At 37.7% G+C, this 13,956-nt stretch overlaps 2 protein-coding genes and 1 long non-coding RNA gene across 5 annotated transcripts in view; 1 reads left to right on the forward strand and 2 right to left on the reverse strand.

The window, feature by feature from the left end:
• Nucleotides 1-13,956, reverse strand: part of LOC124146385 (RNA polymerase II-associated protein 3-like) — a 399,479-nt gene that overhangs the window by 207,997 nt on the left and 177,526 nt on the right. The window lies entirely within an intron of this gene.
• Nucleotides 8,043-9,642, forward strand: LOC125383229. Its single transcript, XR_007222719.1, has 2 exons — nt 8,043-8,865; nt 9,512-9,642. It is a non-coding gene; the product is annotated as an uncharacterized LOC125383229 (long non-coding RNA).
• LOC124146387 lies at nt 11,122-13,952 on the reverse strand. Its single transcript, XM_046516657.2, has 3 exons — nt 13,273-13,952; nt 12,375-12,567; nt 11,122-12,168 (listed from the first exon to the last, which is right to left on the reverse strand). Exons 1-3 carry the CDS (start codon nt 13,658-13,660, stop codon nt 11,982-11,984), a joined length of 768 nt encoding a protein of 255 aa, XP_046372613.1. The 5' UTR covers nt 13,661-13,952; the 3' UTR covers nt 11,122-11,981.

Raw genomic sequence — 13,956 nt, forward strand, 5'->3', positions numbered from 1 at the left:
TAAGTGAATGTTAAGAAGAGGAGATAGCATGTACCTGTATCATCCATCACACAAAACAATGTAGGTATGGTTTGACACTGTTTTAGAACGTTTTGTAAAACAGATAGGACAAAACAAGCCAGTGCTGGCTTCTGTTGCTGCCTCTCCGAAGATCTGAATAAAAAGGTTATCATACTCATTGCCAGATATTACATTCTAAAATAGGAACATTTACAACGTGGGATTGTTTTCCTCATTTATTATGTACCACACCATATATTTAAGGAGTGTAGGACATTTCCCCCACACCGACAGTCCCCTACTCGGACAATATCCCGTACTGACATTTCCTCACATTGAATAAATTAATAATTTATATTACAGTTTGACAAACTATTATAATATAAACATGAAAAGTCATCATCACATGTCAAGTTCACTACATGTCACCAGCTGGAAGTGACATGGGAAATAGATTTTACTCTTTGTTCAGCTGTCCTTCATTTAAAGACACATTTGACAAAAAGAAAGCACGAACTGGTTGAGTGACCTCCTTTCATCAGGTTGAAAGGATTACCCACAGAGAAAGAAAGAATTAGAAATCGACATGCCATTACGTATTCACTACCAACGTCCTCTAATATTAAACTGATACCCTTGATATCCCCTAATGAGATCTTGTATACTTTGTCACACCCGGTAATTGTGAAGATCACAAATCCTATCTACAGCCAGGCAATCTATACATGTTTCCAATACCCTGTTATAATTAGTGGTGAATGCTAGAAAACACATCCTGAAAGATATCCTGAGACGCCTCCAAATGTCCATTTCATAATTCTTACAAAAAGTGATATTCTACAGTAATAACATTTCAAGGCTTATCCACAAATACCATCGCATCAATTGTTACGGAGTGGTGACCAGCATTCGTGAATGCAAAAATTGCAAAAATCAAACTGCCGACGATAGAATGCACTTTAAAGTGAGCTGCAATCTTCTTTCTGATATTAGATATTCGTTAAGGAGATATTCATAATAATAAAAATTATTATCGAAATAAATCAACTAAATTATCTGTTTTAAAGTCTTAAATATTCTAGATTATGTCCCTAACTTACGTTAAGCATCCGACAATTATAGTTATAATTCACCCAACATGCTGCTGATAAGACAATAATATTGGAATGCGCCCCGGATTTAATCGGAGCATATGTTAACGTTGTATAGAGGTCTGACGTAAATTGACTATCGCCTGTCTGTAAAGTGTGACCCTCATGACGCCCTTATTTATTGCCACTGTCTTACTTAAACCATTCGAGTGACTCCGGTTTTCATTTCGTGTGACGGTGAGGCATTAAAACATTCTTACACCCCTCACGTACTTTGACTCGTCTCGATAAACATATCAATACAAAGCTATTGTAATCACTATCAGAACTAACAGACGGGCGCGAAGCTTTAGTGACAATACCCTAATTACTTCATGATATGCATGACGATGACTGAGCGGCGACAGTCGGTTCAAATGTGTGCCTTTGTTGTCTAAGCGTACGCTTATAGCACCTGGTTCTTTTTTAAAGAACAGTTTACATTTTAGATATAATGGAGGGTTTACTACCGAACGTAACGGTTGTCACAAGCATGATGATCAAGTCAAGGATACACAAGCGATGGTCCTGAAGCGATAATTCAAATACGAATGTACATATGTTGCTCTTTCTAAATAAGCACATTTACATTTATAAGCAAACATAATTAGACACAGTGTCATGATATTGCTCAATGGCTGCTTGGCCATCCATAGCAGGTGTTGGGTGGTCTGCAGGGCGTTATCAGGCGCCCTATTTTTTCTTCTTAGGTGTCAGGCGACCCCCGGCATTCAGCTGCATGATCAGGGTTTCTGTAGCTTTTTGTTCCGTCCATAAATGCGTGTCTGGTCGGACCCCGCTTACTTTTATTAGAATGCCAGCCTTCGACCTGGTTGGTTGTTTGGGATCCTGTGGAGCTGAAACCTCTGCTCACCATCTTGAGCTTCGCTCACTTGCCTGTGAGACGCCCCCTATAATCCTCTATTGTTTTACCAATCAACACGCTTCATTGGCTATAGTTTTACAAAAACGCTTTTCGCAGTAGAGTGATTTGGTTTTCTTTTGACACTGTTTCTGGTAAGTATTCCTTGGATAGAGAAGATATTGGCGACATGGGTTCCAAGCATCGTTTGATATTTGTAAACAATTCAATTCATTAATTTGAGCTCGAACATATGTTTAAGAAAGTAAGAGAGGTTCTGATTACTCGCGAGTGTGTTATCGGATATGTCGACAGATGGATTCAAACTTTAAATTGTATATTTCGAAATTCAAGCGTCTATACTGACTGCACTAACAACAACAATGTTAGTGAAATATTTAATATGCTACAGTTTCATAATAAAAGCGACACAATCCTTTCCATATTCCAAAGAAAATCTCTGCTAAAAGCATTCCGACTGTATCGTGAGCATGTGTTTATAAATCACTATCAAATAGTGATGGTATCGGGCGTTCGTGAAACGTTAATTCCATGTAAGTGGAAAATAATACAACACAATCGTCTTGCCTCCTACCATCCCAGATAATATTTCCACCGGGCCCCTTTCAAGGATGTTCTTTTAAACACATACATGCGTATCTAAAGAAAGAAGTCTGTGTATTGCTTTAATAATAAATATTGCATATATTTAAGGCAAAGCATTAAACTGACACTTTTGCTACGTACACTTGTCACAAAATGAACCCGTTAGACCACTTCAGGAATTTATTTATGAAATTGCGAAATGTCCGCGTCCAACGGGTCGATGCGTATGTGAACCAACTATTTAATTATCTGTTTTAGAACATTGAAATGTTTCTAACACTGACAAGAGGTATAATAAGTGAATAGTTAGAAGGGGCACTACTTATCAGAACGAATCACTGAAATCAGTGAGTGAGTTGGGTTTCTATAATCTCTAGCTTCTTCTCGGCAGTCTGACATTGGCCGCTTGGTCACACTAGCTGCCGTGAGTCGATTTTGCTCGCAAACGCAACTGAGCGTGACAAGAGACTGGGCTACTGTCTGCAAGGACAGCTAAATAAACTTGGAGGCAATATTTGTTTTACGCATTTTTCAACACTGATTGGTTACCCGTGATCTATAAAGATTTGGACAAAGGGCGCATGTTAATAAATTTCTTCAGCCTAAACAAACAGACAAAAAGAACGACAGTAGCTCATCGGATGTCGTTATTTGGAAATACCCCTGGTGGTTATAGTTTATAATAAGAAAAGTATCCCTGCAGTGAAAGCCTTTTCGGATTTCGGATTGCGTGTGTAAACAACTCCCTAGTTGTCATCCATGTTTTCTGGTATAACCCTACACTTGTGTATTTGTCGTCATTCAATTGATGCTCAGTTAATTTATTACAGGTATAATTACTGGAGGCACCACTCAGATTACCTGATAAAGGTTCCCATTAGGCATTTCGTGTGTCTGGGGTATTTATTCAATTCATATCCAGGTTGAAACCGAATCCCGGTTTGAAGTGAGGTGAAATGTATGTCATATAATATGCACGTTTCAGCCCAGCAAGAGGAGGGATCACCATCATTCCTCGCCATCAAAGGATCAGCAGAAATTACGTTGATTGAATAATCACTGTTATTTTGCACAGTGGATTTTTCAAAAGTAAGCGTTTACATGTGTATGTTTCCTAAAGCAGACGAAATACCCCAATATCTGGGCGTGAAGTGCCGATGTGAAAACAACATACTTTGTTCAAAGCCGATATAACGTTGATTGATTGCTCATTGTTATCAAACTCAATGGATTTTTTTAAAGAACCGTGGACATTATGAAAACAGTTGTCACGTGGGCTTTCTCAGCTGACCTTTGAGACTTGACACCTATGTGAAACAACTGAAACAAACCAAGTGATCAGTTGAGAAACCAAACACGGGTTATATATATAATGGCTAGCTCCTTTAATACGCCAATCTGTTCCCGTAGAAACATTAAATTCATTACAAATACGTTCGAAGGCCCTCTTATCATATGGATTATTTGTGGAATTCCATGCTCGATCCTGCGGTAATGGAGCACTAATTTCTTTAAGTATACGTGTAATCTGATAGTATATGTGAAATAATAAAACTTATTCAGTTCAAATCCAGAGGCAGTTACTATAATCGACTGATTAGTAATGTATCTCGATTTCATATTTAAGTTATGATATAGTATCATTGTATATTTAATATGTATGTTACACTCCCGGGAATAACAAATGGTCAGTCTATTCAACTGCTTCATACTATCAATAACTCGGATGGACAACTCAAAGTCGTTCTATGCGATGTAACGTATTACCCGCTGTGGACCAATATAAATGCTGCGAGAAATAATAATAAGATACAAACATTAGATGGCAATAATATTTACGACACCATTATTATACCTGATGGGTATTACAGCATATGCTCACTCAATGATGAAATTTTTAAGCCTAATGGAGCTAGTCTCACACAAAATGAGTCGAATGGGATACTGAATTTTGCCGCTGGAAAAAAGGTTGTAAAGATTTTCAATAGATTAGCATATACACTTGGATGGAGAGGAGAAATAACAGTAATCGATTCATCAGCACCGGGACGTGGATTACCCGATTTAGTTCCCTATAAAGAGTTGTGCATCCATCTTGATCAAATAAGCACGACGGATAATATTCAACTAGAAAGTCCTTCAACTCTACTCAGATCTATTCCAGTGAAAAATGAAAAATATAATAGCGGTAGAACGGAATCTTTCTCATCATTACAATATAAAAAATTAAAGCGTGGTATTATTTCAGACCTCAAAATTTCTGTATTAGATGTAAAACACCAACCTGTACATATAGGATACTTAAGTGTAACACTCCATATTATAAATAATGGTTGATAAATCAGGACCTGGAACGCTCAGACAATGTAATACAATTGCGCTTTCCGATCTCGGAGACATAGAAGGATTTGGTAGACCCGGTACCGATGGTAAGTTATACGCTTTACACTTACAAGATAATGTATACAAGCGGAAAGAAGTTACATTCACGGGTAATCTAGAAGATTTAAGCGATGTCGACGTTAGTTAAATTATGTGCCTTACCCATCATCACATATGGTGGGGTAATGATGATATTCAATAGCCACTCAATTTTTGCGTCGACCATAGTCCATTTTTTATCGTCGTTGCGAGTAATATTGTACGGACTATGGTCGACGCAAAAATCGAGTGGCTATTGAATATCATCATTACCCCACCGTATGTGATGATGGGTAAGGGACATAATTTAACTAAGATAATAAATAGTGGCATCGTACTCGCGGCTTATATCCCGTCAAAACGAAAAAGTGTGTTAGTCTCTCCCCTGCCAGAAGACCCAGGTCATATGTTATTGAGTTGTCCGGCCATAAAAAATGTTAGTTTAAATTTGGTTACTGAATTCAGTGATATTAAAGTTAACTTGAGTGCAATACCTCATATTTCTACGCTTATTATTGAAGAGAGTTCGGAGATGCACCGGAAAATGCCTTCGAAATATTACCAGGTCTATCGATTAAATGGCTAAAGAAACACGAGCGTAGACGTTGCAGTATTATTCATATCGGAGCATCACCAGTTGCAACCCTCGAGGGGGTCCAAATTATTAAAAGTGACAGCATTTCTCTTTCTAAGATATTCTTGCCGTATAATATACATTTGATAAGGTTGATGTATACTCTCAAAACATTTAAGCAAAATCAATTAAAGACTATTATATGACCGTAATATACACTATGGGTTTAGATCCGGCGCTCGATGAAGCATTTGAAAAGATGGATACTGTTGATGGATTTCGATTACATCAAATATGCGACATAAAACTTCGAATCGAGAAGGATAGGGAGTTGAGACTTGGATTGTATAAAAAGTATCGCAGAGACGTGAACACTCTGGACAGAGTTGACACCGCGCTTGTAGCAGCTGGCATGGGACTCGGTGTAGCAGGTGTTAGTTTATTATCAACTATAATCGCCGCGCCTATCGTGCTCGGCATGGAAATAGCCGCTGGAGTCTCAGGATTTGCAGGAATAACGATGAAATTCATTTCTCGTAGGTTGCAAAAGAAAGCATTAAAACACGATAAGATTCGGATACTCGCCGAATCAAAGTTGAACAGCATTGAGGATCATATTTTGACAGCAATGGCTGATTGTAAGATATCCGAGGAGGTGTTTCGTTTAGTGTTGTCAGAACTCACCAAATACAACATAATGAAGCATGAGATTCGATAAAAATCTCATAAGACCAGTGGTATTAGCGAAGACGAGAAAAAAAAGTTCATAGAACAGGGGAGGCAACAAGCGCGTCAATTATTCCGTGCCAAAACCAAAGAACTGGTTGGAGATTAAAAATAGATTGCTTACTATTGTTAGATCACATTTAGACAAATGCTTACATAAATATATAATAATGGAGAATTACAACCCAACAATCGAAAGAGCTATTAAATTGAGAGAATTACCACAAGGTCTTTATTATATCAGTGATGTCAAACCAACCAAATACGGTTATCAATTGTTTCTTATCAATTTCCAAGAAGAGTGTAGTTATATAGTCTGGTCTCCTAGTAAAATGAACGAAGAACTTAATAAAAATGTTGAATATCGCTTTATTGATAAAAATAATAAAGAATATTTTCATTACCATTTAGGCTCATCTGAACTAATGACAACATTGATTGGCCCCAGGTGGTGGTGAGCTAGAGTCAATTTAACTTAATCTCATGACTATCGTTGAATCGCATAGTCATTTTTGCATAAAAAATTCCCTCTGTAGTGGTGGTATAGGTATATAAATCTGGCTCCAGTGGAGTTGCGGCAGAACCCCTATTACCTATACTACTGCATTTATTTTGAATTTTTGTACATCACATTGACTGATAGAGTAGTATAGGTAATGTTGATTCTGGCTCCATTTCCACTGGAGCCAGATTTATATACCAATACCGCTACTACAGAGGGAATTTTTAATGTGTAAAAGCTGATGCGATTCAACAATCGTCAAGACTTTAAACTAAATTGTAATGAAAATATTCTCTATTATTTTTACTCATACACATACCATTATTTTGAACAAAGTGATATTCAACATTTTTACTAAGTTCTTCGTTCATTTTACTAGGAGACTAAACTATATACTCTTTTTCTAAATTGGAAAGAAACAATTGATGACCGTATTTGGTTGGTTTGACATCACTGATATAATATATACCCACTGGTAATTCTCGCCATTTGATTGGCTCCATTATTATATACTTATGTAAGCATTCGTCTAAATTATTGTGGTGTGATCCAACGTGATCAAGCAATCTATTTTTAATCTCCAACCAGTTCTTTGGTTTTGGCATGGCATAATTGATGCGCTTGTTGTCTCCCCTGTTCTATGAACTTTTTTTTCTCGTCTTCGCTAATACCACTGGTCTTACGAGAATTTTATCGAAATCTCCTGCTTCATTTCATTGTATTTGGTTAGTTCTGACAACACTAAACGAAACTCCTCCTTGGATATCTTACAATCAGCCAGTGCTGTTGAAATATGATCCTCAATGCTGTTCAACTTTGCTTCGGCGAGTATCCGAATATTATCATGTTTTAATGCTTTCTTTTGCAACCTACAAGAAATAAATTTTATTGCTATTCCTGCCAGTCCTGAGACTCCGACTGCTACTTCCATGCCAAGTACGATAGGTGCGGTGATTATAGTTGATAATAAACCAACACCGGCTACACCGAGTCCCATGCCAGCTGTTACAAGCGCAGTGTCAACTCCATCGAGAGCATTCACAGCTCTGCGATACTTTTTATACAATCCAAGTCTCAACTCCCTCTCCTTCTCTATTCAATGTTTTATGTCGCTTATTTGATGTAATCGAAATCCATCAACAGTATCCATCTTTTCAGATGCTTCATTGAGCCGGATATAAACCCATAATGTATATTATTATATCATATAATAGCCTGGACCCGGTTGTATCAAACTTTAATGATGCATTAACGTGTCATTAAACCTTCATTAACTAATGTATTATTAAATCCAGTTGTACTAACGTTTTAATGACGTCGTGGTGTCATTAGCGCGTCATTAACCCTTTCGCCCCGACTGCCCGATTTATTGGGCAGCATAAACCGTGTCCCAGTACCCGGCTGCCCGAAAAATCGGGCGGCTACTGTCCAAGCCCCACACACGGCTGCCCGATAAATCGGGCGGCGCGACCGTGTTTACAAAATCGCTCTTTCAACTTCCTTTCTCGTGTGTAATCTCGTTCTAAATATGGAAACGAGATTTACATGTGACTGACACGTCATTCGCTGGAATTTCCCAGTCTTTTTGGCGCGAAAATCGCGAATGTCACCTGTTTTCGCGACAGGTATTTTTCTCGCTTGAATCGTAAATCTAGCGTAATGGCGGCCAACTACGATTCGGATAGCGATCAGATGACTAACAACGACTCTATCGGGTATAATAATGTGTTTTATTTGAATAATTTACGTGAAGGGGAGAGGGAATTTCGTGAAGATTTTGGTGAAGATTTTGACGGTTTCGACGAGGTGTCCCCCCCCCGCCAACTTTCAAGAATGGGAGTGGCAGAGGGACCACAACGGTGGAGACATGAGAGATTTTGAAGAGGCGACCGGAATCAAGAATATATATTGACACGGTGAGTGAAATATCGTGCTATTGATTTTTTCCAACTGTTTTACAATGATTCTGTGTTTGAACAGATTATCAGTGCGACGAATGAGAATGCAGCCTACAGGTGAACGAGCGATCACAACAACAACAAAGGTGAATGGCATGACGTATCTCTTTCTTTTTTTTTAAATTTAAGTTTCTGATCGCAATCCGAATTGTAGTTTGCCGGTTTGTCGTATGTCCTTATATTTCGCTCAATTTGAATAAAATTTATTTCCATATTCATGTTTGTTTTCTTGTTTTTTTACATCTTAATTTAAATTTTAGTAACTGTAATGATTATTTATTTATTAATTAATGTAATAATGTACTGATTTAATTTATTATGCAATTGTAAATAACAGTGTATTGTAAATATGTTATCACAACTTGTATATTTGCAGAACTTGAATTTACGATCTTTCCGTCCTTTTACAATTTTTCCCTCCTTTCAGATCAATCTGTGATATCTTCTCTGTGATGTCATTTTTATAGTAGCTGTGGTTCAATGTTCAGGTAATGTGATAAATTACTATTTAAAAACTTAAAAACTTAATTTTTGTTTCAAATCCTGAAAAAGAACAAAATAAATCAAATATTTGTGTTTTTACCTGTGTTAACGAGTTTACCTGCGTTAACAAGTTTACCTGTGTTAACGAGTTTACCTAAGAGGCTGTAAGTGTATCATATGTAATATGTGACATCAGTATAGAAAACAAAGTCAGTACCAAGAGTTGTAAACTTGTTTATTTGTTTACAGATGTGCATGAAGAGAATTTACCTGTAACACCTGGGATTACCTGCGCCGTCCAAGATGACAAGACCACTGTGTTATGTTTACCTTGTATCTGTGATTTATTTTTGTGATTTTTAATACAATTTGAGCCAAAATTCATTGTCTGTTTTCATTTTTTCAGTGTTTTCAAGTTTTATTTCACTTGTAAACACCTGTAATTAGAAAATAACAAAGGTTAGAGACAATAACAATAAAGAATATTAAAGTATACTTAATCCTCTTTACAATAGTATATGATAAATGTATATTAAAAGCAAGTTTCTGGTAGAAAAAGTGCATCAAAAATGATAGTGTGATTTTCCAATAATACTGCCAGGGAGGCCAGTGTACAGGCCTTGTCAGTGTCAGGGACTGCAGGGTCTCAAGGGACATAACTCTGGGGCAGCCAGTGATGAAAGAGTTAACTTAATGAAGGTTCTGGGGCAGCATTAGCGTGTCATTAAAAACAAACATGGCCGCGAACATATTGTTTGAACGCTTAGGACGCACAAGGAAAGACCGTGTTTTCAGAAAACGAACTCAACACCTCGAATCCATGAGCGATGAAGAAGTAAGGGCACGCTACCGTTTTGGGAAGGCAAGCATCAGATATATCTGCCATCTTGTGAGAGATGAATTACAGCCCAAATCTGCAAGATCGCACGCACTTAGTGTTGAACTACAGGTAAATGTCGTCACTAGAAACTCAGCTAGTTTGAAATAAACATATTATTATACCGCCAAATTTATAGCGGCAATCTTTACAATGAATGAAACGCACTTCTACGTGGGTCAGCGCACTGGTCTGTGTTGGTAAAGTCTTATGTGCAGCCTAATGATACCAACCTTGTAAATATATTTCACAATTGAAAGTAATGTAAATTCATGGATCCCTTTCACTTCACTCCAGAAAGATACGTTTTCAACTTGTCGTTGTCAGCCATGATCAATTTCATAAGGGGGAGTTACTCTAATGACTTAAACTAAATGTGTCGTGCACACTGAAGAGAACAGTTTTGCGTGTTCGATTCCGGCCAAAAGAACCTTTTAATTAATAAAAGCATGCACATCTTATATCAATAATTAACACTTTACTTAGTGAGACATAATGAAAACGCAGCCAAATAAATAACAAAGTGGATATAAGTATTATGGAAATATTTGAAAATTTGTCAAACCTATCATTAGCCTCTTTATAATCATTTTATCAGGTTCTGGTAGCCCAACGTTTTTTTGCAAGTGGAAGTTTCCTGCAAATCACTGGCGACACAATAGGGATAGACAAATCAACAGCCTCACCAGTTGTCAGGAAAGTTTCCCTTGCCATTGCGTCTCTTGTGCCCAAGTTTATTACCTGGCCGTCCGAGAGGGAAATAGGCCACATTAGAAAGGAATTCTACAATATATCTCGATTTCCTGGAGTCATCGGATGTATCGATGGGACACATGTACGGATACAGGCACCATCAGACAGCGAACCTGCCTTTGTCAATAGGAAAGGCTACCATTCGATCAACGTTCAAGCAGAATCGAATGATAACAATACTGTAGACCCTTTAAACAATCATACTATATTTCACAGGTGCTTGTGCTGTGCTGCATAATCTGGCAATAATTCTTCGTGAACCCATGCTGGATGTTGATGGAGAGGACGACAGTAACATTGAAGGGCAATATACAGGTCCCGAAGATGGACGGGGCATCCGTGATTATATCACAAGGCACTATTTCACTAACTGAAATGATCAAACTGTCTCTGCTTTAATACAACTATACAGAAGAATGCAGAGATACCATCTGTTGTCACTGAAGAAATTAGTTGACAGTGTTCGCAGTATGTATTTGCCAATGCGTGCAATTATAATTTTTACAAATATTTAACCAAAATCTTTTGCGTGCACTTTTGTCTTTTCGTGTTGAATCAAAGGGATATAGTTTCCCAGCTTTGTTTAACTAAAATTTAGATTACTGCGTAAATATCGTCCAGGGTACACAGTGCACATTTCCCTTCAGAAAAAATACAGCTAAACGCTACACGGATACAATGAGTTTGAATTTGTTGCACAACGCCAAGACTTCACGGTGAGCATGTAAGGTTCTTTGTGTATCTTTAGCAATGAGTCTATCACATTAATTTTATTGAATATGGTTTACATAAATTTCGTCGAAATCATGTATTAACTGATCGGCTTATCTCATCAACTCATCGTTATTGACAGCTACATACGTAAAGAGCACCCAGCAATCTACCGAAGTGATACGTGTTTGGTTACTTGTATGTAGTATAAAGTAGAAGATGGATAACAATTTATTAGAATTGACATTGTTAGTTATCTCCCGTTCGTTCAAACTGAAGCTATACAATATACAACACAACATTGTGTAGCACACTATCAAACTAATTGTATTTTTTTAATGAACTCTTAGTAACATTTCAAACATGAGGATGTCGTTTTCATTCATGGTGCATCAAGCTATCCAACTCCAATCGGAGCTTCTTGTTCATGAGCTCAAAGTAAATGGTTTGCTGAATGACTTTCTTTTTCTGCTCAAGCAAAACCTCATACTGCAGTCTGGTGATGTCATCCTGTTTGATCTTTCTCTTGACACGATTTGATTTTCCCCCAGTCTGGACCAAAGGCCTGAAAAAATACATTGTTTTTGGATCATGCGAGTCTCCGTGTGTATATACAGTGAATGTTACGCTATATACGCGTGTGTTAAAGGCCAAAATAAGTATGAGTGTTTCAATCTAAGGGATGGGCGAGTAGAGAAAAGGACTTGGCACTACATGTTTGTTAGCATTGCTGCAAGAAGTAAGATTCCAGTATTAATTAACAGGACATACTCTTCGATGGTACTAATGTCGTCATGTAATGCAGATGCGTCGACAGACAGTTCTCCTTCCGGGTAGATCTGTGTGCTGGAACAACTGGGCACAGACGCTTCCTGAGTAGGGACATCGCAAACATTTTCTTCTAAAGCCCGTGCTAACAGGTGTAAAGTCGAAGGAGAGCCAATTACATCGGCGACTTCCGTACCTGCACACACATTAAGTTTTTTGCACACTTATTGAACATCAGTTAATAATATAATTAATATTTTTACTGTTAAAACGGGAGAGGTATGGCACCAGGGTTATTATCATTTGTTTTATTACCAAAGGAAATGATATATTAGAATTGTATGATACATTTGTGTGATGACACGGCCTATTTTATGTCTGCAGCCACCTTCAGAAAAATGACTGCTATAATGTGACATATTTTTTCAACCAATTTTCGTTGTCATAAGAAAATTCTCTCATGAAAAGTATAAATGCTTCACATAAAATTTGCATTTAGAGACGAAGAATGTCAAGATTTGAACTTAACATCGAAAGACACAACATGAATTTCTTGGTTTGGAATAGGGGTAATGAGAGTTGCCCCCCCTTTTCTTTCCACAATGGCTGCCTGTCGGAGAACGGATGAGAAATACCATTACAAATGTAAATATGCACTGTGTATTTTATCACACGCAGCAATGTAATTGAAAGTGTTGTCAAAAAGGTTGGTTAAATGTTCTTTTTTCATTTCCTTTTGATTAATGATCATCAAATCATGTGCAATACCCGATTCCCCATATCCTTGTTCAACGTGTATGAACAGCTGATTAGGCTACTAGTTCGTTGTATCATGTAAAGTACTTTTTTAACACTTACAACAATTTGTGTATCGATATTTTATTGAATGCAGGCGACATACCCATTTGCATCACTAGATCGTCCGATTCGATGCCCGTGAGTCCAGTGAAACTTGGACGCTCCTTGTAAATGTCCACTATCTTTTCACTCGTCGTGGAAAGTGGGGCAATACAGGGCCCTCCCCCGGTCTTCCTCATGTCCAGCTGTCTGTTACTGAATTCCCTTTTGGCCGCCTGGTGCATGTTCGTCCATTTTGTTTTTATTTCTTTTGTCGTACGCTGACAAACACCGAGAGCCCAAATAGCCTTCTTTCTTTCGTGGGTGACAGTGCTACACAACTTACTGTTAAGTATGGAGATGTGTTTCTCCACCAACTCGGCAATAAGCTGAATTTCGGAGCTGTCGAAATTCTTGTTTTTATTCCTAGGTTTAGGTGGATACGATGCCATTTTGACAGACGACCGGAAGTAACGCGTACGTGTTTACATCAAGGAATTGTGGGAAATATTTAGGGGAAACACCGAATTTAATGACAGGTTAATGAAGACACTTACATTAAGGCATCATTAGATAATGATATGCTAATAAACGTTTGATACAACCGATTTTAATGATGCCATTAACTAATGGTGCATTAAGCATTTAATGTATCATTAGGGTTTAATGTAGCCATTAGTTAATGAGGCTTTGATACAACCGGGTCCTGGTCTTGCTTCAATGTTTTGAGAGTATACATCAACCTTAT

The sequence above is a fragment of the Haliotis rufescens genome, unplaced genomic scaffold, assembly GCF_023055435.1.
Source record: "Haliotis rufescens isolate VD_foot unplaced genomic scaffold, xgHalRufe1.0.p SCAF_22, whole genome shotgun sequence".
In the NCBI taxonomy this organism is placed as follows: Eukaryota; Metazoa; Mollusca; class Gastropoda; order Lepetellida; family Haliotidae; genus Haliotis; species Haliotis rufescens.

What these genes read in the sequence shown, in the direction of transcription:
- LOC124146387 (XM_046516657.2), bottom strand. Translation starts at nt 13,660, where the DNA reads ATGGCATCGTATCCACCTAAACCTAGGAATAAAAACAAGAATTTCGAC. An exon ending in CGATCTAGTGATGCAAATGG is followed by an intron (nt 12,568 to 13,272) that starts GTATGTCGCCTG and finishes ATGTGTGTGCAG; the next exon opens with GTACGGAAGTCGCCGATGTA. An exon ending in GACATTAGTACCATCGAAGA is followed by an intron (nt 12,169 to 12,374) that starts GTATGTCCTGTT and finishes GTATTTTTTCAG; the next exon opens with GCCTTTGGTCCAGACTGGGG.